At 45.0% G+C, this 27,104-nt stretch overlaps 1 protein-coding gene across 1 annotated transcript in view; it reads left to right on the top strand.

Moving 5' to 3' along the window:
• Positions 1-27,104, top strand: part of EPHA10 (EPH receptor A10) — a 1,411,836-nt gene that overhangs the window by 1,222,818 nt on the left and 161,914 nt on the right. Inside the window, exon 12 of the mRNA XM_069622653.1 lies at positions 18,352-18,413. Within this exon, the coding sequence (XP_069478754.1) occupies positions 18,352-18,413 (62 nt within the window). The remainder of the gene's footprint in view (positions 1-18,351; positions 18,414-27,104) is intronic.

The following is a 27,104-nucleotide window of genomic DNA, read 5'->3' as shown; positions in this document are numbered from 1 at the left end:
CTTGCTTACCATATATTTATATTTAATCGGGTCACAACCTTATAGCCTCTATGTCCTGTTTTCTAGAAGTAGTGTACATCCAGGGATGCAATATATACTTGATGGTGCAGAGATTCGGGGTATTTCATAACTTTGGCGGTAACCCTTAAATGCAGTGGTAATGCTATTACTGCCGCATTTAAGGGTTTGCCAAATCACGGATTTGGCAGGATTTATCCCCAGCTCTTTGCTGGGGATAAATCTGCCATGAATTTACCGATTTTCGGCGCAATTACGACGCGGTAATACCCCTGATGGTAGTCACGCTGAAAATTCCCATTCTGCCAAACGCATGATCCGCCGCTAATAGTGCCGGACCCATTGGCGGTAGCGCTATCAGCGTGGTTGCTATCCTGGCAGGAATACCACCAGGATACCGCCCAACTCATGATGAGGCCCATTATCTTTTGGTGCGGTGCTGGTACCGCAAGATGTTCTTCTTGTGCAAGTGTCACAATGATTGTATTTAATTTTGTTTTATGTTAATATATGTGTATACTGCACCAAGTCACCCTCATTGTAGTTTCAGATCAGCTATTGCCTATGGAGTGCCCGCACCAGTATCTTGGCTGGTCTGGCTGGGTGGAACTAGACACAATTGTTTTCTAGATTCTGATCCTCTGTGATGTTTCCCACTTTCCCTAGTGTTGGCATGTGTGTAATTGTGCCCTCACGTTTGTGTGTGTGGGGGGCGCAGTTTGAGGGGCTGCAGCTGTTAGATTGGGGTACTCGTGATCACGTGAAGACCTTGAGCTGTTGGCAGAGGAGCATATCTTGAGTAACTGACGTACTGGGGTGATAAAGGGAAGGAGTTGGGGGAGTATACTGATGGCACGAAGCAGCCGTGTCTAGCATGGGGCTTTGAAAGCAGATTTGGTGAGAGAGAACCATTGCCACGGGACATTTCACCACTGTAAATGGCTGCTGGTAGCGGGTAAAAGAGAATGTTACAGGATTTGGACTAGGGGAGAGTTGCTGGGGACAAAAGAGGGTTATGGGGATCTGCCCCATTAAAAACACAGCAAAGGTATGTAGTTGGACAGGAAATGCAAAACAGGAAAGGACGGGAAAACAAGCCTTCTTATAGAACCTCCTACCTGTCAGCCGCCTCGCTCCTACAATTCAGAGAATAACTCGACCCACTGCTTCAAGGAGTCTCTCCTCCTCAACACCTAGGCCATCATGTTGCCACCCGCACCATCTGAGTCAGTAGACGCCTCACATCCCTCTCCTCCCCACCACCCGGTACAGATGTACCCTCCTCTCTCCCCCTCTGCATCCCACCCCTCACTATATAGCTGTTCTGCCGTTATCTCTGAAACGCACTGTGTTATGTTTCTGTATGTTTGTATACTTCTGTAAAGCACTTTGTTGCTTCTCGAAGCTAGGTGCGTGCTCAATAAATAGCATAATAATATTAATAATGTTAATAATAATAATGGCATCCAATAGGATGTCATCGAGCTGATTAAGGGCACATGTCTGTGTAAATGAATCCTCTTTGGAGTCACAGCAGCATTATTGGGCGTGGTCTACATGCAGAAGGATAGTTTATGATCCCACGTGTATGAGCCCCACTGGCCATCCTTTGTTGTCTGGTTTCTTGAATCTGCCGGACTCAATTAGAGCGAATGAACTCATCACGCCCTGATGCCCCCGGGCTTGGGCACTTAACAAATACAAATAAATAAATAAATAAATAAATAAATCAATCACCAGGAATAAATTAGGTAATTTAATTAAAGCCAATGATAGCACATGAGGGGTCTTGTTTGCCAAAAACCATGCATTGTATTGAGGGTCCCACCTGCATTCAACATTCCCTTTGGTGCCCTGGGTGCAATGTCTATCAATGTGCACTTCTAAGTAGGGAGCAAAGTGTTGAACCTGGTGAACCCAGGCTCATGCGCTTTCTTCGCACTTCACAGTGCCGGAGGGGTGAACCTCGCAAGCAATTGATTCTTGTTGGAGGCATTGGCAATGGATTCCTATTGAATCCGCCTACTTTTAGCACGTGTTTAAAACAGACTAATTCCAGGAAACTGAGTGGTTTTCCGCCAGCATGAAACTAGCATGCTTTCGGAAGTCCTTTCGGTTTTTGAAGGCGGAAATATGTTCCGTGCGGCCACAATGCTAACAGAAAGTCTGAAAAGGTTGTGGGGTGCAAAAATAGGAGTACAACCAAACGTAATAGTTTTACCCCTCTTTTTGAGACCTACGTTTGCGCTCTTGCGGTTACAAAACGAGAGCTGTGGTGTCATGATATCGAGTCATCCAGCATGCTTAGCAGGACTGACAGGGGGGGTCATGTTGCGAGTCCCGTGGATTGGTGAAAATGGTGATAAAATTGGTGGTGCGCTTTTACTGCCATTGCTCTTTTTAACACCTCCATTCATTGCAACCACACATAACTTGCCAAGACACACGTTTATTCAAGCGCCGTTGCTATAAGATTTATCCAAGTCCTGACTTTATGAATTTCTTTAGGATTCTCCATTTTGTTGCACTGAGTTCTTTTGTGTTATTGTTAATAAACAAAACCGAGAGTCCAAAAAGCATCTCTCCAAATATTAACAACAAGAAAGGAAATAACTACTACCCCTCCCCCTTCCCCCACCTCCCTTTGGCATGACACACAAGAAGCAATAACTCAGAACCATTTTCCTGTCTGTCATACGCATGTTCCTTTGTCATTGTTGCATATAACATATCCCCCATCGGTTCAAAGTACGCTCGTGTTTTTAAGCACTTGTGGTTTGTGAATGTACTGCTCTTTATCCCTGACCTATTCATGAAAGGGAAGTCAGGTCTTCAAGAATTTCTGGTGTGTCCCAGCTTTCAGAGCACACACTTTCTCCATTGCAAGTACGTGCCAGGTTTTTACCCACCAGCGTGCAACTATAGGGTCTTCTAATGCTTTCCAATTCTGGGCCAGGGTTAAGCGGGCCGCCGCCAGTAGGTGTGTGATGAGTGCTGCAGTCGGCCCATTTGCTGCGTAGGTTCCTTCCACCTCTGCCCCCAAGAGTGCCACTGTTGGCAATTCGGGTAATCGTGCCCCTGTAATCTTTTTGATGTGTGCTAGGATTTCTGTCCAGAATATTTTGGCCTTAGGGCATATCCACCACATGTGATCCAGGGCTCCGATTTCCCTGCATTGTCTCCAACACAGGGGTGAATGATCCTTGTTCATCGCATTCAGCCTCTGGGGGGTCAGATACAATCTGTGACACATTTTATATGCCAATTCCTTTATGGCTGTCCATTTAGACGATTTATGGGCTCTCTTCCAAATCTGTCCCCATTCCTCTTCTGTTGTGGTGACCCCCAGGCTTTTACCCCATCTGGTCACGTATGGCAAGCTGTCTGAATATTGCGTTCTGTCTAGCAGCTGGTATATTCCCGAGATCCCTTTTACTGACATTTTTCCTGATATGCTAGATTTTTTTCAATTTGCCAGTCAGTCGGGGATCAGGGCGGACTTTACAAATCTGCCGGAGAAATAAGTCTACATTACCGCAAGCATTTATTTTCATGCTGGTGTAATTCAATTGATTCCTATGGACTCTGCCCGAAATTACCGCCTGTTAAAAGTAGGGAGAATCCTTAGGAATCCATTGAACCTGCCCCCCTCATTCGTCACATTTACATGTTACCACCAACGTAGCGGAAAAGTGACAAGGAAAGGAAGAAATCAACTTTGTTTTACTCCTCACGTTTTAGGGAGAAAAAAAAGCACTAAGGAGACCTTTTAATACAAAAGGGAAGGTTGAGCTCTGCGCCATTAACACTTTGGTGGAGCATGAGCCGAAATCACCATAATTCTGGCTTCAAGTGATTTAAAGACTTTCTGGTTATTCTGGGATCTGTCTATCTTGATATCAACTGGAATACTGGCTCTGCCATCAAAAGGAACAGTGCGTATTGATCACATACATCTCTTTAAACCGTGTCCATCTTTCATAGAATTCCTCATGGTGTAAAGGACCACTTTACTCAAATAAACATTTCTGAAAAGTGAATTTCTGATACATTGGCTGGGTTCCCGCGCCAGCAATGCGGCCTCATTTACATGGTAATTTAAAAGCAATAGAAACAAATTATCTTGCATAAAAGCTGGGAGATACCACTCGTTTTTCTTAATTACCAACTTGGAGATTACCATTATGAAATGCGAGCCAAGAAAAGCTTGTTACTTTTGACCTCATTAAGGGATGACTATGTAATTCCACGGCGACGTTTAGAAAACAACAATTAAAAAGTGGATATTATCTTTTAGGAGAAACAATAGGAAAATGTGCAATATTCAAATAATCTCCAAAACCTATATGCTGTTGTGCTCTGGCACTTTAAAGTGTCTTCTATGCGCTAGATGGAATTGCCATTAAATATCTACTTATAGAATTATGTATGGGTTAATGTCTCATTGACTGCCCCTTGCCTATAGGACCTGCCCTGAGCTACTTCTGGATACATAGTATACTGAATATAGCAGAGAATATGGCAGCGGATTGGTAAATGCAACATTGTACGTAAAAGTGTGGGGCAAGATTTATGATTGGTTGGCAACCCCATTCAACCTTGGACTTTCGGCTTGTTCAGCAGCACGTGAGTGAAAATGAAACCTAGGTGCTCGAGATGCATCCATTCATTCCCTGTTTTCACAATTAGTCCATCCTATGTCATCGACCTGATCTTTAGCCAAGGCCTTCTGTTTGTAGTTGAGCTTGTAGCCTGCTCACTGTCCTAGAACATTGAGGAGGTATTAGCAGGCCAATATCTCCATCTGAGCTTTTAATGAATAGCCCTTGTTTTCGACTTCTGAGTCACGTGTTCGGAGACCACGATTTTGTCCATTTCAGCCTCTCATTTACTAATATTTGATTTTATTAAACAGGGTGCCACTACCCTTTCTGGCCTTTAGAGACTTGCTCACTCCACCTCACATAGGCATTTTCCCTCGTGATTGTACAACACTTGGCACTTGCAGATGTCCTTGTCTCTCCTAATCTTAGCAGAAATATGTCTTATGCAAATGGTCTGTTCATTAGACCCCCTTTTGTGACTTGCACCCATATCTCAAAATAGCCTCCTTGCTTCCATGCCAAGGTACTCCCTTTTTTTGCACACGAAAAAAGCTTCATCGTCAGTTGCTTCAATTTGCAATCCTAGGCTCGTTTTTATGAGGTAGCAGGGTCGATTCTTAACGCAGACCGTTGTCAATTTTCTTCCAATGGCCGTCCTAAACGTTATGTATATACCCCCTTTTAGCAAGCTTCTATGTACCTTTTCTTCTGTGCATTACATCATATTTGCAGTTATTGGTCAGCACGTTACTTTATCTTCTTATATTCATGATTAGTTTGCTTTTAGGTGCATGATTCTCTTAGTGCTCTAGTTATACTGTCAGTCGTAGGTATTTTCATATCGTTTTGGTATAGGTTCATATATATTCTTTATGACATAATTCTGCTGTCATCAGACTTTACTTAGAGTTTTGTCCATATGACCCATTGTCGCATTCTGGCTTCTTGGCAGTGGACATCCTTCCTGGTAGCATCCTTCCTCAGCCTCAAGGTGAGGGTATATTCTGAATGGCTGCCTGAGTGCATATCGTCTTTCATACAGTCAACGTGGTATAGGAATGTTACATGTATTCATGCCAGGGTCGGACTGGCCCCTCGGCCTTTCGGTCCATGGCTGGACCAAAATCGTCCCTGGAAGGTGGGGGCTGGTTTCTGGCCAAGCCTGGGCCGGTTTGGAAGAAAATAAAATGAAAAAGAAAAATATATTTTTTTTAAATTGTTTTTCTTTTTTTTTCAAAAAGCATTTCATCCTTCTTAGGTCAATAAATCAGTACCAACACAGGTTGGTTGATATTGTATTCATATTTGTTCTATAAAAAAGAGCTTAAGCGTAAGTGCTACACCATAACATATTATCATTTGGCCTTGGACGTCTGGTTGGATACACAGTAATTATAATGTACTTTGGAACAATGCTCTTTGATGCCACTTCCTGTTTTGTCAAGGGGTGAAAGGTTGTGCTTCATCGCTTCCCGGGATGTCACTTTGGGGTGGGGTCAAAGGACATCACTTCTGGTGATGTCATCAGAGGTCAAGGGTCGTGAGGTGAGGGGTGGACCAGTTTTATTGGGTTACAGGCCTATTTCTTGTCCCAGTCCGACCCTGATTCATGCATGGGTTCCCAATCGTACCTCTTCGTCTACTACCCCAATAGGACGGTGGCAAGGGGGCAGGGACCAGAAGAGAGGCATCCACCTGCTCCTCTACACTGTCCATTAAATGAATTACTTTAATGGCTCACACCAAACAATGCTGATTTTCTGTTCTCTCTACTCGCGAAACAAAGTGTACATTAAATATATAGAAATGTACAGTATCCAAGAATAAGTGGGTTTTTTCTGGATCACTTGGGTTGGTATAGAGCAGGGGTCTGAAACCTTTGGCTCTCCAGATATTTTGGACTACAACTCTCATCAGCTCCCGCCAGCATGGTCAATGGTAAGAGGCCATAAGAGTCCTAGTGTGAGATGTCTGGAGAGCCACAGGTTGCACATGTGCCTGGCATAGAGCATTTAGTTAATAGTGAACCACTGCTCAAATAATGCCAACCACAATTCACACGAACCAGGGAAAAATAAATTGCTCACTTATTATTTTTTCACGTAACATATACAAATGATGTTTTCAATTAGCTGTTCACATTCATCTCTTTTTTCATTACTAGTATACATCAGGCTAAATGTTCTCATCCCTACCAAAATGGCGCGCAAGGGGTCATAGACCGCTGGCCGAATAGTAGTTCTCCGCTATTTTCTACGTTTTGCAAGTTTTCTCAAAGCTCCAGAGAGTCCATCAGAAAAGACATCAGGTGGACAGTTGGACTAGCACCCCAAACACATTGAAAGTGCCCCTGACCCCACATTTCATGGCACCCCCCCCATGGGATCATGCACTCAAATAAACATGCCCAGCACTTCCATATATATTAACTGTAGGGTTGTCAAATGTTACGTCACTGGAGTGCTTTGAGGAGCTTTTGCTCACATTGTTATTCCGGGTTTGCTACGCAGATTTGTTGACCAGTCTCAGCAGCACAATCAGTAGATGCATGCGGCTATGGACAGAAAGGTGGTAGGGGTTCGAGGCTGCCCTGGGGTGTCTAACAATGGTGGTGCTGGAAAAGCCATTGTCGTGTGAAAATGTCACCATAAATTGTTGAATTTCTGTAGTGGCCACCCTCCCTTTCCCAAAACCGGGACGTGGTTATTAAAGTTTAAACGCGTTTAGGACCGGGGGAGCGTGTTTGTGGGGGGATCCTAATTCCCTTACGGTCCTGGGAAAACCGGGACTTCTGGTCACCCTAACTTACACATCATTTTAACCAACCCTTGCAGAAGGGCGCTCTCAGATATGGTCAGCAATTTGGAACTATACATCTGCGGTCCTGACCAGGTTTCCCTTCTTTCGCTGTCTGCTGCAATGCCTTTTCACCTTGGCTTGTGCTATGCTAAAGGGGCCTACAGTGTGGCCTTTTTGTATATGCATATCCAACACCTTGATATGCATTGACACCCATCATATATGTCAGCCACCTATGCACATGGGTGCTGGGTGTGCATCAATAGTGAGGGTAAGCAGGGTCCCGTCAATAGCAATGCAATTTTATATTTTTATGTCTATTTCACATATTAAAACATAAAAAAGAAATGCTCATGCTTGACTGTTTCTACTTTGGGCTATTCAATTCAGCCTTTGAGTCTAAAAAGACCCTACCGTGCACTACGCTTTCTGCTGCACCTAGCCAGTCCTGGGAGAAACATTCTTGATAGCCAGTCAGTCAGTCAATGAACATTTATTTTCAGCTTCTTTGCCATAGAAAGTTTACATTAAAAGAAAACACAAATGTAAAACTTGCTAGCAAGACACAGATACTAAATAGCATACACATTTCACAAGTCCAGTTTTAGTAAAGTGTAAATAGTGCATACATAGCAACGCAGGATAAAAATTCATAAAAGTACAGACCTGTTACGATACAAGAAGTCACAACAATTATCAATGGCCTCAAACCGTCGAGATACCAAGTCAACATCTGCCCAGCCCATTTTATCAAAGAATGTGCTGCAGAACTAGCACCATTCATCACCTCACTCATCAACAACTCCTTCACACAAGATATCATTCTGAACAAGTATAGCCTAATATCCCTACCAACTACCACCCATCACTACTGTGCCCTTCCTCCTTAAAATTCCAGACAGAGCGGCCTCCTTACAAATACAGGAACATCTGGAGTCCAACAACATCTTTGGACTACACCAATCTGGCTTCTGCCCAGTACACGGCACTGAGACAGCACTCCAAGATCTCAAAATCCAAATGGATGAGATTATAGACAATGGGAACCTAGCCATCCGGCTCCTACTTGACCTATCCGCTGCGTTTGACCTAGTAAATCACCAAATCCTCAAAATCTATCATATCATCCAAGCCTGGATGGCGCAACATTAAATCTGTCTTAATGACGATAAAACAGAGCTCCTAGTGATAGGGACCCAATCCCGACTAAACCAACTGCGCTGTGATTAGAAATCCTTTACCATAGACGGAAACCCTATCACCGTCCTGAAGGAAGCGAAAACTGTAGGGGTCTGCTTCGACTCTTCACTCTCCCTAACTGGACAAGCCAGTGCAACGGCCTCGGCAGTTTCCTACACAGCAAAGCTCATTAACACGTGCCGACCCTTCCTAACACCAGACAACTGCATCACATTAGCCAGAGCCCTAATTCTATCCAAAGTAGATTACTGCAGTGCTCTATTCACAGCATACTCTACAAGCAACACCAACAAACTCCATATCATACAGAATATCGCCCTAAGTGCAGCACTGAATATCCCCAAAAATGAACATATCTCTGCCACTAGATGCACCGCCCACTGGCTAACTGTCATAATCTGCATCAATTTAAGACCATCTCCATCACACACGAGTGTATCACTAACACAGCCCCTAAATACCTCAACAACAAAATTACCAAATCCCACTCGGAGAGACCCACCCGAGCCATCACTCCCACCTCCTCACTATGCCCAAATTCAAACAAGCTAAAGCAGGCGGCCCCAGCTTCCCAGTAGTGGTGGTCAAACAATAGAATGCCTTACCTCTCTCACTCCGATCCGACCACTCGCTATACTCCTCCCGCAAAAAACAGAAAACCTGGCTCTTCACACAAGTCCCGTAGCTTCATTCCATCAAGCTGCATCATCTCTGTCATTGTCACGTCGGACTATGCCTGCTTATCCATATCATGCACTGCGACTATTTCATCTATGTACTGTAACCAGCGCCCAGATACCTCTGGGTTCGGCGCACTCTACAAATGGAAATAAATAAATAAAATAAAAGAACATATTCATAAACTCCTTTGCTATTTCCCAACGTATTCTTTAGCAACACAAAGAGATCCTTTTTGCTCGTAGCTGTACGTTTAAGGTAAGTTACTATAGTACATACTATCAGTAGCGTGTCCACATCAATAAGTAAAAAAGTGTGACTCGACAATCAACAAAACCCATGTTTCTCCAAAGGGGTATGCCTTAGTGGCTCTAATATGGGCATAGGTCAGGCAAAAAAACTAAACAATATAGCAGATCTTCCTTATCAGCACCACACAGCAGACATGAGTTATTATCACGATTCATACCGAACCACATATCCGTGATCACTCTGAGAGGTAGACTATTAAATCTTGCACGGGTTATGAATGGCCGTTCATAAATGTGGTCAGACCAGGTTAGATACTGCTGAATAGCGGTAGATCAAATAGTTTAATCTAGTGAGCTGACTTGTTAATAAGGGACACTGATGAGTTGAATGAGCCTTTGGGCAAGAGATCAACTCCCACTATTCCTCCATGTTTAACTTTGACAAGACCCAGCGTTATGCAAGCTGAACCAGTCCTTACTCTTAGCTGCATACTACATGGTCAAGTGCCGTCACCCTTCCAAGAGCACTCAGGTGAACAATATTATTGTATAGCGCAGTACCCATGAAGTGTGGTGCTTAATACTTCTGAAAGCATACTGAACATGGTGCCTTGGTGGCAGACAGGTGGACCCAAGTGGTGTCCTTCTTTTGCAGCGTTGTGGTAAGTAGGTGTATTATATAGCCTGAATCTAGCTCGGAAGCAAGAGCAAGAAAGAGCAGTGCAATAGAGGAAGTGGTACACATTCCTGAGGGAGTCTGTGGTGCAGAATAGTTTCCACAGACGAATTACCATAGACCTGTCTTTTTAGACCTGCATTCCTGAATCGCGGGAAGGAGTGAGTCTGCCTGATATTGGAGGGAAGGTTTGGAGCTGGGCTAGAACATGCTTGTTTTCTGTGCTTCTTGCTCTTTGATTAGTCTGGCATTATCTTGAATCCTGTGGTTGCATTGACGCTCAGCCCCACTCCCTCACACACCTGCTTTCAGACACAACTCAAACACTTTGCACAAGACCCCGTCATAAGAATGCAGCTCCCTTTTATGACAAAAATTTGAAACGTAGCTACACACATAGCTATCTATCCTCCTACATGGGTCCTCTGTTTAGTTCTCTAGCGTACCCCTTTCCAACCATCCACATGCCAATTAGACATAGGTATCTGCCAGTAACTTGACCACCCTCTCATTACTTTAATGGCCTTAGTAGCACTTCGAATTTTCCCATAATTCAATGCAGTCATCCCTCTCCTTTCAACGTCCTCCGTCACCCTAATGGCACTCACCATTTCTCCTGTCTTCTCTATTTGCTACTCCTTCTTGAAAACACAGACTTCAAATTTATCACTCTCGCCGAGACTTGGTTCAATGCCAGCTCAGTCACTGCTTTTGACTCATGATCATTTCTAAACGTCAACCTCACCATGCTGGAAGTGGGGGTCACCTTAATATATCCTGAGTGGGTTCCTTCTTACATAGTACTCACTAACTCTATACCTCCTTCGAGAGCCTGGTATGCAAGTTGGTCATCTCTCCTCCTTCACTCTGACCATTGCTACCATCTACCGGCCTCCAGCTGCTACTACCCTGTTCCTCTCTGAATGGGCTGATCTCTGCTCCTTCCAACCTCCTCCTCCTGGGTGACTTCAAAATCCAATTGGACACCTCTGCCTCAGCATCCACTCTTTTCATTGACCTCTGCACCTCTCTCTCCATCCTCCTCTCCGGTCCAACCCACTCAGCTGGTCACACCCTGGACACCATCAAAAAGCCCTACCAACCTCGTTGTCAAACATTGGCCCCGATGAAACGAGTGTCAGCCGCTGCCTTTGCCTCTACCTTCATTCCCCCTTTCCCACCTACCTCAGACTCCACCTCAGACTATGCTCTCAGCGATCTTCACTCAGCAATCACCAATTCCCTTGACATCATGCCCCAGTCATGAGGGTCCACCTGAAACCTGCTTCTAAGCGTAACACCTGGTATGACTCTGAACTTTCAGCCCTGAAACGAAAGTGCAGAGCAGCGGAACAGAAGTGGCAAACCTCAGGTTCATCCACTGACAAACTGGCCTGCCGCCTGCTCCAAAGACAATACAGACTCTCCATCCGTGCCATAAAAGGGCCCACATTCACGCACGGGTATCAGGTGCATCCAATAACATGGCTGAACTTTTACAAATCTGCAGGGAGCTTGCCAACCCTTCCGCAGTCTCGTCCTCCCCTCTTCCTTCCCAGGCCCTCTGCAATGCACTGGCCACACACTTTGTCACCAAAACTCAGGACATCCTGAACACCCTTGTTACGCACCAAACTAACCCATCTCAAACCACCTTGCCTCCCTTGGCCACTCCCCCTCCTCCTTCCGCCTTCTTGTCCTTCACCTCTGTCACACCTGAAGAATTTACCAGAGTTGTCCGCTCTATGAAGGCTTCTTCCAAACAGGATCCCCCCTGCTCATGCTCTTTCAAGGACAACATTGGCTCTCTTGCCCCCACACTCGCTGATTTCTGCAACCACTCTTTCGCCACTTGAACTTGTCGGTGGTCTCAACGATCATCAATCTGGATTCTGAGCATCCAGAGGCAAGGAAACTGCTCTTCTGAACACCTGTGAAGAACTTCTTGCATCTATGGATTCTAACTCTGCAGCTGTCCTCATTCTACTTGATCTCTCTTCTGCCTTTGACACTGTCAACCATTCTATCCTCATACAAGGCTCCACGATACCCTGGGTATGTCATAACGGGCACTGGACGGGCTGACTTCTGTCCTAACTGACCCCTCTTTGCATGCCATCTTGGGCCCTTCTCCTCTCCTACTTCCTTCTCCACCTGTGATGCCCCTAGTGATCTATCCTCTCCCCTTGGCTCTTTAACATCTACCTTGATCAGCTGGCATACCCCATCTCCTCCTTCTCCCCCAACTACCAGTGTTATGCAGACAACACTCACTCTTTTTCAAACTTCCAGCTTACTCACTCGCACCTTCCTTCATCCCTGACGGCCTGTCTGCCATACAATCTTGGTGCTCTTCCAATGATCTCAGCCTCAATGGCAGCAAAACTGAGATCCTTCCTATTGGGACCCCTGTTCCCTCCTTCTTCCCTTTTCTCTGGCATCTCACCTTGGGTTCTCCCCCTGCTACTTCTTCTGAAGCCAGAAACATTGGAGTCATCTTTACCTTCCTCCCTCACACTCAGGACATTGTCAAGAACTCCTACTTCCAACTCTTCTTTCTCAAAGGAATTCTCTCATTTCTCACCTTCTCCCAGAAGTTCAATGTTTCCAGAGTCCTGGTTCTCTCTAGGCTTGACTTTTGCAACAACCTCCTCCTCAGTCTACCTTCTAGCACTCTGCGAGCCCTTCAGCTAATCCAGAATAGAGCAGCAAGACTTATCCTTGGCCTTAACTCCGGAGACCGCATCTCTCCTGCCCTAAAAAGGTTCCACTGGCTCCCAGTTGCTGCACGGATCAAATTCAAATCCCTCTGCATCATCCACAAGGCTGTCTGGGGCCGGGGACCACTCCATCTGCAACTGTCTCTTACCAAATACTCTCCTTCTAGACCTCTACGCTCCTCTGACAACCACTGTCCGTAAAGCATTTAGCTAAACAGAGAGCAGGAGGCCCCTCACTTTCCTCAGCAGATCCCTCCTCTGGAACAGCCTCCCCCTTCCACTGCGTCTTGAGCAGCTTCTTTTGTGGTTACAAAAACACCACAAGACCCTCCTCCTTTCCTCCTCTTTCCCTTCTTCTTTCCTCTGCTAATCCCACAGTTGAGGAGATTGGTGTCTCGAACCCCTATGGATCCTCTTGGCCTCTGACCATTCACACCCAATCTTACCAGCATCTGTCCTCCTTCAGCACTTGCCTCAGCACACCCTCTGCACTGGAGATTCTCACTTTCCACCTAACGCGATGCCTAGCCGCATAGCACTTACCATACCTTGCACTTCATCTGCAGCTTACCCTCGAGCATGGACACTACAGCACCTAACCCACCACGGCCATCTTCCTTCCTGCACTTGCACATTCTGAATACTCACAAAGCATAGGAGCCTTGGCTGTCCCCCCACTGTGTTTTTTGTATTTAATTGTACTGCTATCCCATGTTCCCTCCCTGCTGCCCTGTGGGCGCTTTGAATCAGAATGTATTTCCTGAATAAGCACCTAACAAGCAAACAATGAATAAATAAATAAATAATTTGGACTTCTGTCCCACCGAGGGTGTTCAACTGACAGCATGCTGGGAACACACCATTGGTCAAAGGCACTCTACAAATGACGAAAATAAATGCAAATGAATGCCAACAAGGGGCGGGGCTGCCTGTGGTAAGTGCAGGATAGGCAACCGACGTATGTGACGTTCCTCCACGAAAAGATTGTTTTTGCACAAAGGGGGAGGGACGATATAGCGGCAATTGGAAACGTGGGAGCTATGCACTTGTACAGAGACACTCTGCAGTGGCCTTATTCCGATTACACCATCCTGCTAAATATCAGAGGTCCTTGTTTTAAGAGGCTTGACCAAGCATGTTGTATTATCAGGGATTGCTGAAGAATTGTAATTGGAGTTAGTGAACAATTTGGTTTTAAGCATGTCAGACAGCGAAAACACATCCGTTCTTAGTCCCCTTATAATGTCACCAATCATCACTAGAGAATCAAAAGCTGATTTCTTAAAACAATTTAAAAATTCCATTATTCCCTCTGTTTTCTCATTAAAAAAAGAAAAGGTCCATACACCAATTCGAATAGCTGCCTCAATTTATTAAAAATAAATAAGTCCTTTTAGGCACCAATTTCGGAATCTATACCAGTACCAGCACCAGGCTAACCAGCTCTGTCTTTCCAGTGGACAGAGCTACCAGACCAGCTCTGTCTTTCCAGTGGACAGAGCTACCAGCACCAGGGTACCCAGCTCTGTCTTTCCAGTGGACAGAGCTACCAGCACCAGGGTAACCAGCTCTGTCTTTCCAGCAGCAGGGTAACCAGCTCTGTCTTTCCAGTGGACAGAGCTACCAGCAACAGGGTAACCAGCTCTGTCTTTCCAGTGTACAGAGCTACCAGCACCAGGGTACCCAGCTCTGTCTTTCCAGTGGACAGAGCTACCAGCACCAGGGTACCCAGCTCTGTCTTTCCAGTGGACAGAGCTACCAGCACCAGGGTAACCAGCTCTGTCTTTCCAGCACCAGGGTAACCAGCTCTGTCTTTCCAGTGGACAGAGCTACCAGCAACAGGGTAACCAGCTCTGTCTTTCCAGTGGACAGAGCTACCAGCACCAGGGTAGCCAGCTCTGTCTTTCCAGCACCAGGGTACCCAGCTCTGTCTTTCCAGTGGACAGAGCTACCAGCACCAGGGTAGCCAGCTCTGTCTTTCCAGCACCAGGGTACCCAGCTCTGTCTTTCCAGTGGACAGAGCTACCAGCACCAGGGTACCCAGCTCTGTCTTTCCAGTGGACAGAGCTACCAGCACCAGGATAACCAGCTCTGTCTTTCCAGTGGACAGAGCTACCAGCACCAGGGTAACCAGCTCTGTCTTCCAGTGGACGGAGCTACCAGCACCAGGGTAACCAGCTCTGTCTTTCCAGTGGACGGAGCTACCAGCAACAGGGTAACCAGCTCTGTCTTTCCAGTGGACAGAGCTACCAGCACCAGGGTACCCAGCTCTGTCTTTCCAGTGGACAGAGCTGGAGATTCACTGTCAAGCCAGAGACTGTTTCCTGGCCCGCAGTGCTGCAGGCATGTGCCTATATACCAGAAATGGCAACATTATATATGTGAAGAGGGCTCGAAATTGAAGGGTGATCGATTGTGCCGCCCGAAGGGGTGAAGCCGATACCTCCTTCATGTCGAAATGTACCCTCAGTGCTCACATCATCTATGGGGGCCATTTTCTGGGGGGGGGGAACACATGGGGGGAACACATCGGGTCACTGAGAGGGCTATTTCAGCTTGAAGGATATTTTGTTCCAGCCTGCCGGAGCCTTCTTTGAGATAAGAGTGCAATGAGTGTTCATTGGGGGTGGGGGGTGATTATTGCAGCGCCCTTTCCAGGGTTTATTCCCCACAGCTCCCTCCTTCATTAGTTCCTTTTTTTTTTGGCCAAACATAGTCGTAATCTGGTAAGGCCAAGAAATCTTTATGTGGAGTAGACTAGCTCAAAGGCCAAGCCCACAGTCACTAACTCTAACTCTAACTCTGGCCAAGCAATCCGCAGGTGACCCCGGGTTTATAGTTCTGGATTGAGTACGATGGATGAAGGGTCAATCCACTCCTGAGTGGAGTGGATTAGCTTAAACACCAAAGCCGCAGTCACTATCTCCACCCCAACAACAGAAAAAAATCACAAGAGATCCCGTGCACGTGATCCCAGAAAATGGGCCAAAGCATCAATCCGTCGTTGTGGGACGAGAAGGGGCAGCTGAGGAACAACTGAAGAGCCAATTATGTATCAGACGGGCACAAGGTCAAAAAGGCTAATAAGCCATCAGCTTTTGACCTGCGCGATAGTTTGTACGAGCTAGGGCGAGGGACATTGTGACCAAACTCTATGCGCGCAGCCTTGTGATGTTTCAAGGTTCTGCTTCAGGGCTCGGCGACCGTTCACCTTCTTTTTCCCTTCCACATTACTCGTGGGTTATATGCCGGTGTTCTGAGGTAGAGAGGTACAACAGGGCGCCCAGGAAGCCACAGGGAAACAGTAAGTCAAGAGCCTGCCCCCAGACGCTCCGCCAGCGCTCCGCTTCGGTTGGCGTTGGTACAGCTAAGACCGTTCGCTTGCCCCTCTTGTCCAAGTTCAGTAGCTCAACAGCATGCCTGCAGCCGCTGCGCCAGCTCTTGGTGTCGGCACAGCTAAGACCGCTCACTTACCCCTACTCACCCAAGATCAGCAGGTCAACTGCTTGCCTACAGCTGCTCCACCAGTGCTCCGCTTCGGTTGGCACGGCTAAGACCACTCGCATGCCCCTCCTCTTGCTAGCGTTACTGCCACTTGATCCAAAGAAATTACCTCTGGGGAACGGCGGTGTTAATCCCCATTTCTGTTGTCCATAGAACTCCATGTAGATTTTTGAGGATGTACAACGAGTGTTAATTCTGCCAGAGTGAGTGCAGTTCTATTATGAACAAAAGCACATATATTACAGAATTAACCGCACCGCCAAACTCGTAACGAGGCCCTGTGCCTTTTCTATATCAGTTGCGTGGCCGCTGTTTTTAATAGTTAAGTAATGACAAGTTTATGGTAGTTATTGCGAAGGATGGACTATGTTTATTTTCTTTAAGTGTGGGTGGTTGGTGGAGAACAGGGGCTGAAAGAGAGAACATCCAGTGTGTACTCTGAAATGCGTACAGGCGTGTTATATGTGTCATATCATATCACATCATACCGCATTTTGTTACTGTTAGACAGGAATGGGTGATGCGGTTAGTTTTAGCAACAATGCTGTTTATTTGTAATAATTAAAGGTGGAACGTAGAATCCATAGACCCCCTTCCATTTCTTGCATGTTGTTTTTTGGGCCTGCATATATTTTGCAAGTGCCACTATTGCAGCGAAGGCTTGACTATGTGGCTTACATGGGATCCCAAAGGGGCCGGATAATCAGATATGCTGAATAACTGAATGTGAGTTATGTAGGCGACAGGGACATGGAATTCAGAGCAAAAGGCTGGAGAACTACGAATCCTGGCCTTCTTCATTACTCAGAAGATGCTAGTTCAGTGAAGGTTCTGGATAACTGGGTGCCAGACAACAAAGTTTCCAGTGTACTAGTCAGTCAAGTGTGTTGAAAAGCACACACCAATTTTGGTGACATGACACCATTGCTTTTCACTACTTTAATGAGCATTTTTTTGTGATAGTTTCCAGAATTTACAGAGTTTTTTTTTTCTTTTCTTGAAATACATTTGCAGGGATTATTTCAGACTTTGTATAATATACCTTTAAACTATTTGCCACTGATTGTGTTCTACTACTGTTTGGTGCAAGAAACATACCAACCCTCCATCGTATCCCTTGACACACCTTATATGACCCTGTATTCATATATTATGTTTATTTGTTTTCTTTCTGTCAATGTTATTTATTTTCATATTTCTCACAATGGGCCTGTTACTTCCTGCTTAGGCTCCAAGCTCTTTTAAAAACAGCCAGACACATTGGGCCTCATTACGAGGTTGCAGGTATCCTGGCGGTAAATCCGCCTGGAAACCAGCAAATTATATTACGCCTCCAGCACTCGCTCCGGCCCTATCACTGCCAGATTACAAGTGCTGGAGTGACAGTACAAATACTCATTCATGGATTCCCATAGGACTCCATCGGGTATTTGCCTTTATTACCAACACCGGCAATACCTGTGCCGGTAATAACGTTGATTTTTGCTGGTAGGGCAGCTAATTTACTTCCAGCTCTTAGCTGGAGATAACTCAGGTGCCCCACCGTAAACCTTTAGTCAGCTGGTGCAGTAAAGTGCAGGTATACGTTAATAACGGCACTTTAATGCCGGACGACTTATAATGAGGCCTAAGATCTTCACCATTACTAGTGCCCGCCCCCTTTCCTGTTCCATTTCCTCTGCAGTTTGACACACAGGGCGGGATCAGAATTTCCATAATTACTGAAAAGGTCTTGATGCTTTAAGAACACGATGGTGGTGACTGCTAAGTATACAGGACTAATAACACAGCATGACTAGCTCTTGATAGAATAATCATTGATATTGTCACTCATAAGTAACATGCATGCTGAAATTATTAACAAATATGTGAATGACCTTTTCATTTGTGTGTTTTAACAGGAAATACCATGATGAATGTTGTGGAATTCATGTCCAATGGGGTCCTGGATTCTTTCCTGCGGGTAAGTCCCTTTCCATTGCCTGGAAACTGTTACTGCAATCCAGGTCATGAGTATTATCTCTGAAACCTTCTAGAAAGTTAATAGACAATATTATAGCACATTTGAGTTTGCGGAGTAAGAAATTGAGATGGTTCACGTTCTAATGGATTTTGAAATGAAAGAAAACATTTAATCTAAAATACTATTTTTGAAAATTTAAATTGAATGTATTAGAACCTACTCGTTGATTTCTGTTTAAAGAGAGAAAACTGAGTTTGATGTGTACATAATTAAATGTTTAATTTATGGCTGTTTGTGTTGGAATTCATATCTGATTAGAGAGAACCGTGATATACATTGGTTAAGTTGTTTAGAAGCAAATTACACCAATTGAAATCTTAAGATATATTTCATTTAAGCAATAATGTGCTTGGGCCTGTAACTTGGGCCTCCTGCCGTTAACAGCTGTGGAGCATCCACTCAGAGCCCTTCTTCTATTTCAATGGCTTTAACAGGAAACCGTGCGGCCCGGGAGGAGGAGCCCTTATGTGGTAAGGAGATTTGGATGAGGAGAATGGATTGGTGGTGTGGGGGAGGTTTGGAAGGGATGGATTTGTGGCCGGCAGGCAAGCAAAGGAGGGACAACAGTGCGCTGGGTGCAGCTACCACTCGGGTAGCTCCAAACCCGGGCTTGCATCGGTAGATTCATCCCGGGTTTGAAGCAACCTGATAGGCTGTCGCACCCACCGAGGGTCCTAATAAAATAGGAAATAATACTTAGCAATACATGTGATCCTGCATGGAGTGTTCCTCCAATGGAGTTTAAAGAGAATTAGACCATCTTTCTTCGCTTTACACAAAAAAGAATGTGGGGAATTCAGGCTCTAGATGGTTTATGCTTCTCCGTCATTCACTAATATTCATAAATACGATCTTCACTTTCACTCATACGCAGATGATCTACAATTGGTCTTTAGGATGTCCATCCCTCAGGAGAGCTTTTCTCTCCTACAGGCCCACTTCTCTGAGATCAAACTTTCTCTGGGCATCAGTGAACGCTGTCTCAATCCATCGAATATTGAGATTATGCTATTGGGGCCGCCACATCTCCTGAAAGATCCTTTGAGATGAACTTTACCCCTGCTCTGTTCGATCTCCCACTAAATATGCCAACACAATAAAAACCCTAGGAGTAAAGGGATCCTGAACTGAAATTAGTTAACCAAGTTCAAGAGATCACTAGGTCTTCCATTTTGTGTCTCCGTATTGAAAAGCTCACTCTCCCTTTTCGTTCCTTTGTGGTTGGGACCCTGATTAGCTCTCTAATATACAATGCCAATTCAGGACTGCCAAACCTTTTATTGAGCCATCTCCAAATCGTGTAAAACTCGGCTATCAGGTTGGTCTGTGAATTAGATAAGACCTTCTCTGTGTCTTCTGCTAAACACGTATTGCATTTGCTGCCTATTTCTCAACGTATCTCTTTTAAGATTCTACCCCTAATTTTTAAGTGAATTTACGACTTGACACTATTAATTATTTCCGAAAATCAAGCCTTATCTCATCTCACGTCTTCTTTGGTCCACTGATCAAAATGTGTTATTCCCTCCCCAAGCCCATTGCTCAACCAGAGGCGACAGATGTTTTTTCTGTTCTTGGCCCCTGCCTCTGGAATAATATCCTGTTACAACTTTGCTTCTTGAGTCCCTTGACTGTTTTCCGAAAATCATTTTTAAAACAAATCTTTCTATAAGCAATGGGGCCCATCTCAGGGTTATCGACAGTGATGATTGTCTTGTCTTTTTTTTTCTTTCTGTGATCAGATGCAGACAGCTTCCGTCCAGTACTAGTGTTATGCACTTTACAAGTACAGATAACATAACATTAATTAGACACCTGCCTTCTATGTTTCTTCTTTCTCTTACAGTTTCTAGCTCTATAGCCAATCAGCAAGCTTGGAATGCAGGCTCTAACACTTAGTAAAGTCTGCTCTCCAACCTTCTCTTTGTGATGTGTAGACACTAGGTACTGGTCAAGGAGGCATGGACTACGTCTCACAGGACGGCCAAGGTGAGGCTTCTCATTTGTTCCACCTGCACATGCCATAATATCAAGCCAGCCCTTTGTATTCGACTCTAATGAATGCCAGGTGACCCTCGACCTTATTAGAAGGCCTTAACTTACCTCGTGCCACCAACTTGGGCACTGTCACCTACTGCCCAATAGAGCCCAATGGTGCAGGTTCTCATGCTTCAATAGTGTATACTCATTTTGGACAGCTTTGTCGATTAATCTTCATGTTGAAGTCAACAAGTGAGCAGTGTTCTTTTGGTTTGAGCCAAGCACCAATGAATGCTCCCTTTTCCAAGTCAAGTGTTCAAACCTCTAAACGACCAATTATCTGGTTGTGAAGCAAGTACAGGACCATAAAAACATACAAAAAGAGCAGATTATAACAATGGCATCAGATCTTTAAGCAAGTGAATGTAATCTTTTGAACCCTTTCTTTAAAAGTTAAGCTTTATAGACCGCTGTACTGGGCCAGAATTGCTATTAATTAAGCACTAAGCCCCGAGCTATTGGGCCGAGCTTTATTGAACTCGGTAATGCCTGCACAGCGAGAGGCTTATTCCTATTAGTACCCAGGCCCACAAGACCGGGGTACTAAAAGCATTGTTTTTCTGTTCCGAAACACTGCAAAAAAAGGCCACCGGGGAAGGGAAAACCGAGTCTGTTTTCTCTTGCCATGGCAGCCATTCGATATCAATGTAAAAAAGTAAACAAAGAAAATGGCCACCATGGAAAGGGAGAATGGACTACATGTAGTCCATTCTCCCTTTTCATGGCGGCCATTCAAAAAATTGTAAAAATCTAAACAAGAAAAATGGCCGCCATCGGAAAGATTAGAAGGCACTACGCATAGTCCCTTCTTCCTTTCCATGATGGCCTGCCGGGGATCGGGAGCGGACGCGCCTGGGACAGAAGTTTTCTTAGCGTGTTCACTCCCACAAAATGACCAAAAAGAAGGTAAGTGGGGTTTGGAGGGGGGATTGTTTGGATTGTGGTGGGAGAAAACACTTACCTGAATCCCCGGCGGGAGAGGATGGCAGCCTCCAGCCGTGTGGTGGCTCAGAGCAGGGATTAACCCGTACCAAGCCTCCTCATTGACCGAAGGGCTGCCACACCTTCCCCCCCTACGTCCACCGCCGGATATACGAAAGATACGAGGGATTCGCGGTCGATTAAAGCCCTGGCGAGGGCCAATCAGATTGCATGTAACAATCCGATTGTCTCTCGCCAGGTACTAATGGCCTGTAGACAATGGGTGCAGTGTATGTACATGGTATAGCCTACCGCTGCAGAATGTAAGGCTATTAGCAGTTAGGAATGCGGCCTGAGTGCCGAGGCAGTCTCATTGAAAATGCTGAACGTGCTTCATATGAGACATGCAATAGCAAAGACAGTTTTTGTAATCAAAGAAGAGTTTATCCAAAAGTATCTGTCATGTAGAGAAAAATGGGAACACTGTAGAAAGGAAGCATCTCCTTTCCATTTCCATGAAGCCTTCACGGTCATCGGGGTACGGGGAGCAGGAGAGAAACGAGAAAGAAAATAAGAAAATAGAGCACTAAGAGGTTTAAGCCCAGCTCACAAGGCTGCTCCCTTTGATCACGTTTCTTGTCCATTCCTCGACATTACCAGCGTTCTGTCTACCACATATATACGCGTAAACACAGCCCAGTGACTCAATAGGGGTGAAGATGGCATGTAGTCCCCACAGTGCAGATAATGAAATATGTTGGGTATGGCCAACAATTGCTCATGTTGAGTGAAGTTTGTGTTGAGCGCTACAACATTTAGAGAGTGGAGAGGTGCAGTTAGTTTTCTTTTAGGTGTAGCAACAGAGGGGAAAAAAAGTAAATACACGCGCAGGAGGTTGCTCACGGAGAGGGACAGGGTATCATATCATGGCGAAGGCCACATCGCATGGCACTCGAGATTACTGTATGCATTAGTGGGCAGCAGGATTGTGTTGCCGCAAAATTATAGTGTGGCGGTTTTTCAGCCTGCTAACACCCTAATTCTAGATTCACCCTAATACCGGTATACACATAAAGGCAGAACGAAGTGGCGATGAAGGAACATAAAGCTTAGAAAGCAACAGTAAACAACCTTGACAACTATGCATTGCAAGAATTCGTTTAGTACCGCAATTACTGAAAAAATGTGCACTTGAGGGGTGCACAGCCATGGTTCCCTGAAGAGAATGTTCAATTCCTGCACAGATGGTCTAGTGCTGTACTAGAACCGGGTGTCCAGTCATAATATCGAATAAAAAATGTCGAATGTCAAAAAAGTTGAATCAAAAATGTCGAAAATAAAAATGTTGAATTATTTTTTTTTTCGATATTTTTTTGGGGCTCTAGTTTATATAAAAAAATAGGTTAAAAAAAAGGGGGGTTGGGGGGAAACCCCCCCATTTCGAAAAAAAACGTCATAAAAAATAAATTCGACATTATTTTTTTCGACATTTTTTTTTTGACTTTTTGACTTTCGAAATTTTTGATTTCGAAATTATGTCTATAAACCCTAGAACCGATCTCTGTCCTCTCTATGGCAAGAGACCATGGGTGTTTCTTAAAGATGGTGTCCTATTGTGAGCCGTTACCTAGTACATTGCACTACTTTAATGCAATGGGCTCATTACGAGTATGGCGGTGTGGGGAAAAAGTTGTGGTAATGGAAATACTGCCCCTTTTCCCGCTGTGCCTTACTACGAGCTTGGCCCTGGAGTGTGGGATTTTCCTCCTGCATCATACTGGAGGTAAACCCTCCCATTTTCCACTGTAGAAATGGTACAATCGGCTAAATTACTGCTACGGTGATTCTGGCGAAATCCCCAATAGAGTCATATGGACTTCAAATTAATGGTGACTAACACCGCCCCCACCACTTGTAATCCAGTGGTAAATCCGCCGGCTCATGTTACAGTAAAGGTAATTTCATTGGATGGTATTCTGGCAGATTTACCACCGTTATACCGCCCAACTCGTAATAAGGCCCAATGGACTCTATGGTTCCTGGATGTTGTGTTTGGTAATAGCAACAAACAGAGGTTTTTAAAGTGTACCTTTCCTAATTGTACTTGAAAGTATTTATTTATTAAGGGAATTGTGCAGTGCTTCATGCCACCTTGTGGCAGCATGAAAGGGTGGAGCAAGTATAACAAGCAGTGCCGTGGACAGGTGTGGCATGAAGGAAAAATCTCACCCTCATTTTCCCAGGTCCCAACAGATCGTTCTGGACACAGCTCAGCAGTGTCCAGAGTGGTTTCTGACACCTAATGATGATGTGTTTGTTTAATGTGTGAAGAATGTATTAAACTTTATTTTGGAAATGCAAATGGTATGTGCTTTAGAAATAGAACTAAGCCTCATGCCACTGTCAAAAATGACTACAAGCTTGGAACTTTACCCCAGAGGCTCTTTAAGGTGTGACTAAGTCTTTACAATAGTACATGATATATGTGAACCATACTTCACTAATCATGCTGCACAATTAATTATTGAACTCCATAGTTGTCATGGTTGTTTTCTGTTAGTTTCTAAGCTCTATTTATGCTTCTTCATCAACACTTCATGCTGTCTGAATGTGTTTGCCCCTATTAAGATGCATCGAAACATAAGGTGTTAACGTGTTAAAAAATACACTGAGTACACTTGGGCCTCAAGAAGAGGTCCACGTAATGAATGATAGGACATCTAATTTACTTTGAGAGCTTGCTCTCACTTGTTTCAGTGACCTGGCAGAAGTTTGAGTTTTAATTTGTCATTGTAAGTGCTCTATAAGTAATAGATTTTGCTGTTACCCAACTAAATGGTACTCATTGTACCAACCGTGTAAGGATGAAAGGCAGAAAGGACCCTGTACGAATTCAAACATATACAAGCAGGTACCACAATGATATGTGAACCTGGTCACATGGAATGAATCCACTTAATCGGCCTCCCCTCACCCTAACCCCAGCTGGTCTCATCTGCCGTGTACTGAAATTATGGCTGGCAGGCGTGTCCTCTAGCTGTAGAGGATGTTAACGCTGATGCAGCCTCTGCGTGCCCAGAGAGTGCCAACCCCAAAGGTTGCAGCATTGGAGCCAGCATTCAGCATCTGATCAGTTAAGGTTGGCCAGGCATGAGGTGAGAAACATCTCAAGCCTAGGCAGGTGGGATGGACAAGCCGCGCAGGGAGAGGTGGACTGTCCTTTATCTTACACCCTCAAGATAAAGTGGAGCGCGAGCGTCTATTCAAATGGTCCCTTAAGATGCTCATCACAATAGTGCTACTTTGGTGTGACCTTGTCTTGAGCTTCAACCACAGACGTGCTAGACAAGCCTGGTTAAAGGCAGGCGTACGAGCTACAGGTGTGCTCGTGACCCCTCAATTATGTCCTTCAAAATACCTGTACATCAGCTCTTTGTGGTTTTCCTTTGAGATTATGGGGTACAGAGGATGTCCTTGCACCTATCCTCTGGTTGTGAGGGACTCAATAGATGCATCAGCAGAAAGACGAGATCTCTGGATTTGGGCCGCAGCCGTAACCCCGAAATCACATCCATGAAAGATCCCCCCTGAGACTCTGAGAGCCACATCGCACAGTGATCACAGTCATGCATCTGATGAGATGTCACCTGGGGATATTGTATTTGTGGACTAGGGGGGGAAATGATCAGACACATTGTTTTTCACTCACTTCCGGTGAGGTTGAGGCACAACTGATGTGGCGATGCACTGGGACGGGTACGTGGACTGCCAGGCTCATGTTCCTGTCCCAGAGAAAAGCGATATTCATTTTTTTTACAGGTGGGCACTGGTCGTTTTATAATATGAACATGTAGTTTTATTGCTTGCTCTCTTGGAAACGTTGGTCAACATGAGGCGAGACCAGAACCTTTGCCTTCCTTGTGTACAAACAATTGGGAGATTACGGGTGGCAAATCATGTCCGAACGCTGCGAGCCATTATTCATCACCTTATGATTCAGCTTCGTCCGCAAGATCAAAGTCATCAAAGAAAGAAGTGGTGCCAACCCTGAAACATTCCCATAGGCCCCCACTCATTGAAGCATCCAATGACAACACGAGTCAATGCATAGGCCTCTATGCCACTAATATGTTCGAACCATTAAAGCATCCAAAAGACCATGAAGGAACACTTCACTACCATGGCCAGAAATATTACAGACATAAGAAAACCATATGCAGTCTCCATCAACCATGCAGGATTGTTAAATGTGGTATCCCAAGGCAACTTTGGAGACTCTAACCATCAGTCCAGTTTTAGGCCAACAAGTGGCATGGTTCTGCGGGATTCATCCGAAGCCCAGGATATAGCAATCCTTAACATTCTATAGAAAGAAGAGGCATGGACAGGACATGGGGCCACACCCTGAAGTGGATCCAGTATCATCGACCAATACCAAAGCTTTTGGATCTGCATGGCCTCCTCCGCATAGAGAAAGCTTAAGGGCAGAGTATCCTGAGGACCCTGTCCCAGATCCTGTTTAACATGTGCATCTGATTGATGTCTAACTTCAAATGTATGCTGGAGATACAACACTTCAACTTTACCTAGAAAAGGTTCAAGGTCAAATAAAGCATCAATGAGTGCCTGGAAAACAGTAAACTGTGGAGGAAAGAAACTTTAATATGCCTCAAGAATTCCTAAGGAGAAATCCTGGAACTAGCGGACTCACCATGAAGCTTCCTGCCATTTGAGGGGTCCAACAACTTGGGCATGGCCCATAGGCTATCAAAGTCATTTAGAAATGCTTGGTTTATGAATGATTGAGATCTTTCCTTCAACTAAAAAATCAAAACCTCGCCGGAAACCACAATCTACAGATCACGACTCATCCAAAACAATCACTCGGTGGCTATCGCTATTGCTCTTTCGATACTGCCCCTAGAGTATTGCAGCAACGCCTACTTAGCAGAACCCAAAGAAACATCAGTGCAACTAGCAGGGGGCGTTAGGGTGCCCTGATGCCCTCAAAATATGGAAAAGCACCTTTGCCCCCCCTCCAAATATTCCACCCCTACCTTTTCCCTCTGTTCCCCACTAACATTCCCCAGCTTGCATGAGACTGAATGCATCCAGAGATGGTTAAGAAAGAAAGCACAAATTGCACAACCACTAGCAAAGGCAGGCTAAAAGGGTATATGTGCCCCAAGGGTTGCAGATTTTTACAGTTAGGGTGAGTGGTTTAATGCATGAAATGTGCACCAAACCCAGGATACATTGCGGGCTCAGAAGGATTTCAGCTTCAATCACTATAGCAGACATGTTTGTCAAACATGAAAGCCTGTGGTCACTCTGATTTTCCCAAAATGCTCTTTGATTTTATGCAAACCAGCGAGGTCCTGCTTGTCCCTCCCTCCTTTCTCATATGTGATGTATGTACACAGTAAGGGAGATTTACTTACTAGAGTACGTTTCACTAAATGTAAAAAAAAAGGTGTAAATGGCTTCTGCCAGTTTTTACACTTATCATTTACAGGCAAAGTGTGGGAAAGGATGGGAAAATATATTCCCCCCTCCTTATGCCCGCTGCACGTGCAAAACACCTAGTTTTACACCTGCATGGGATTTTCAGATGGGTGAATATTTTCTATGTGCCAATTCCAGTGTCTTGTGAGGCTCTATGATGAACAC

The sequence above is a fragment of the Ambystoma mexicanum genome, chromosome 11, assembly GCF_040938575.1.
Source record: "Ambystoma mexicanum isolate Mex_15411 chromosome 11, UKY_AmexF1_1, whole genome shotgun sequence".
Taxonomy (NCBI): Eukaryota; Metazoa; Chordata; class Amphibia; order Caudata; family Ambystomatidae; genus Ambystoma; species Ambystoma mexicanum.
This window is presented reverse-complemented; position numbering and strand designations above follow the sequence as displayed.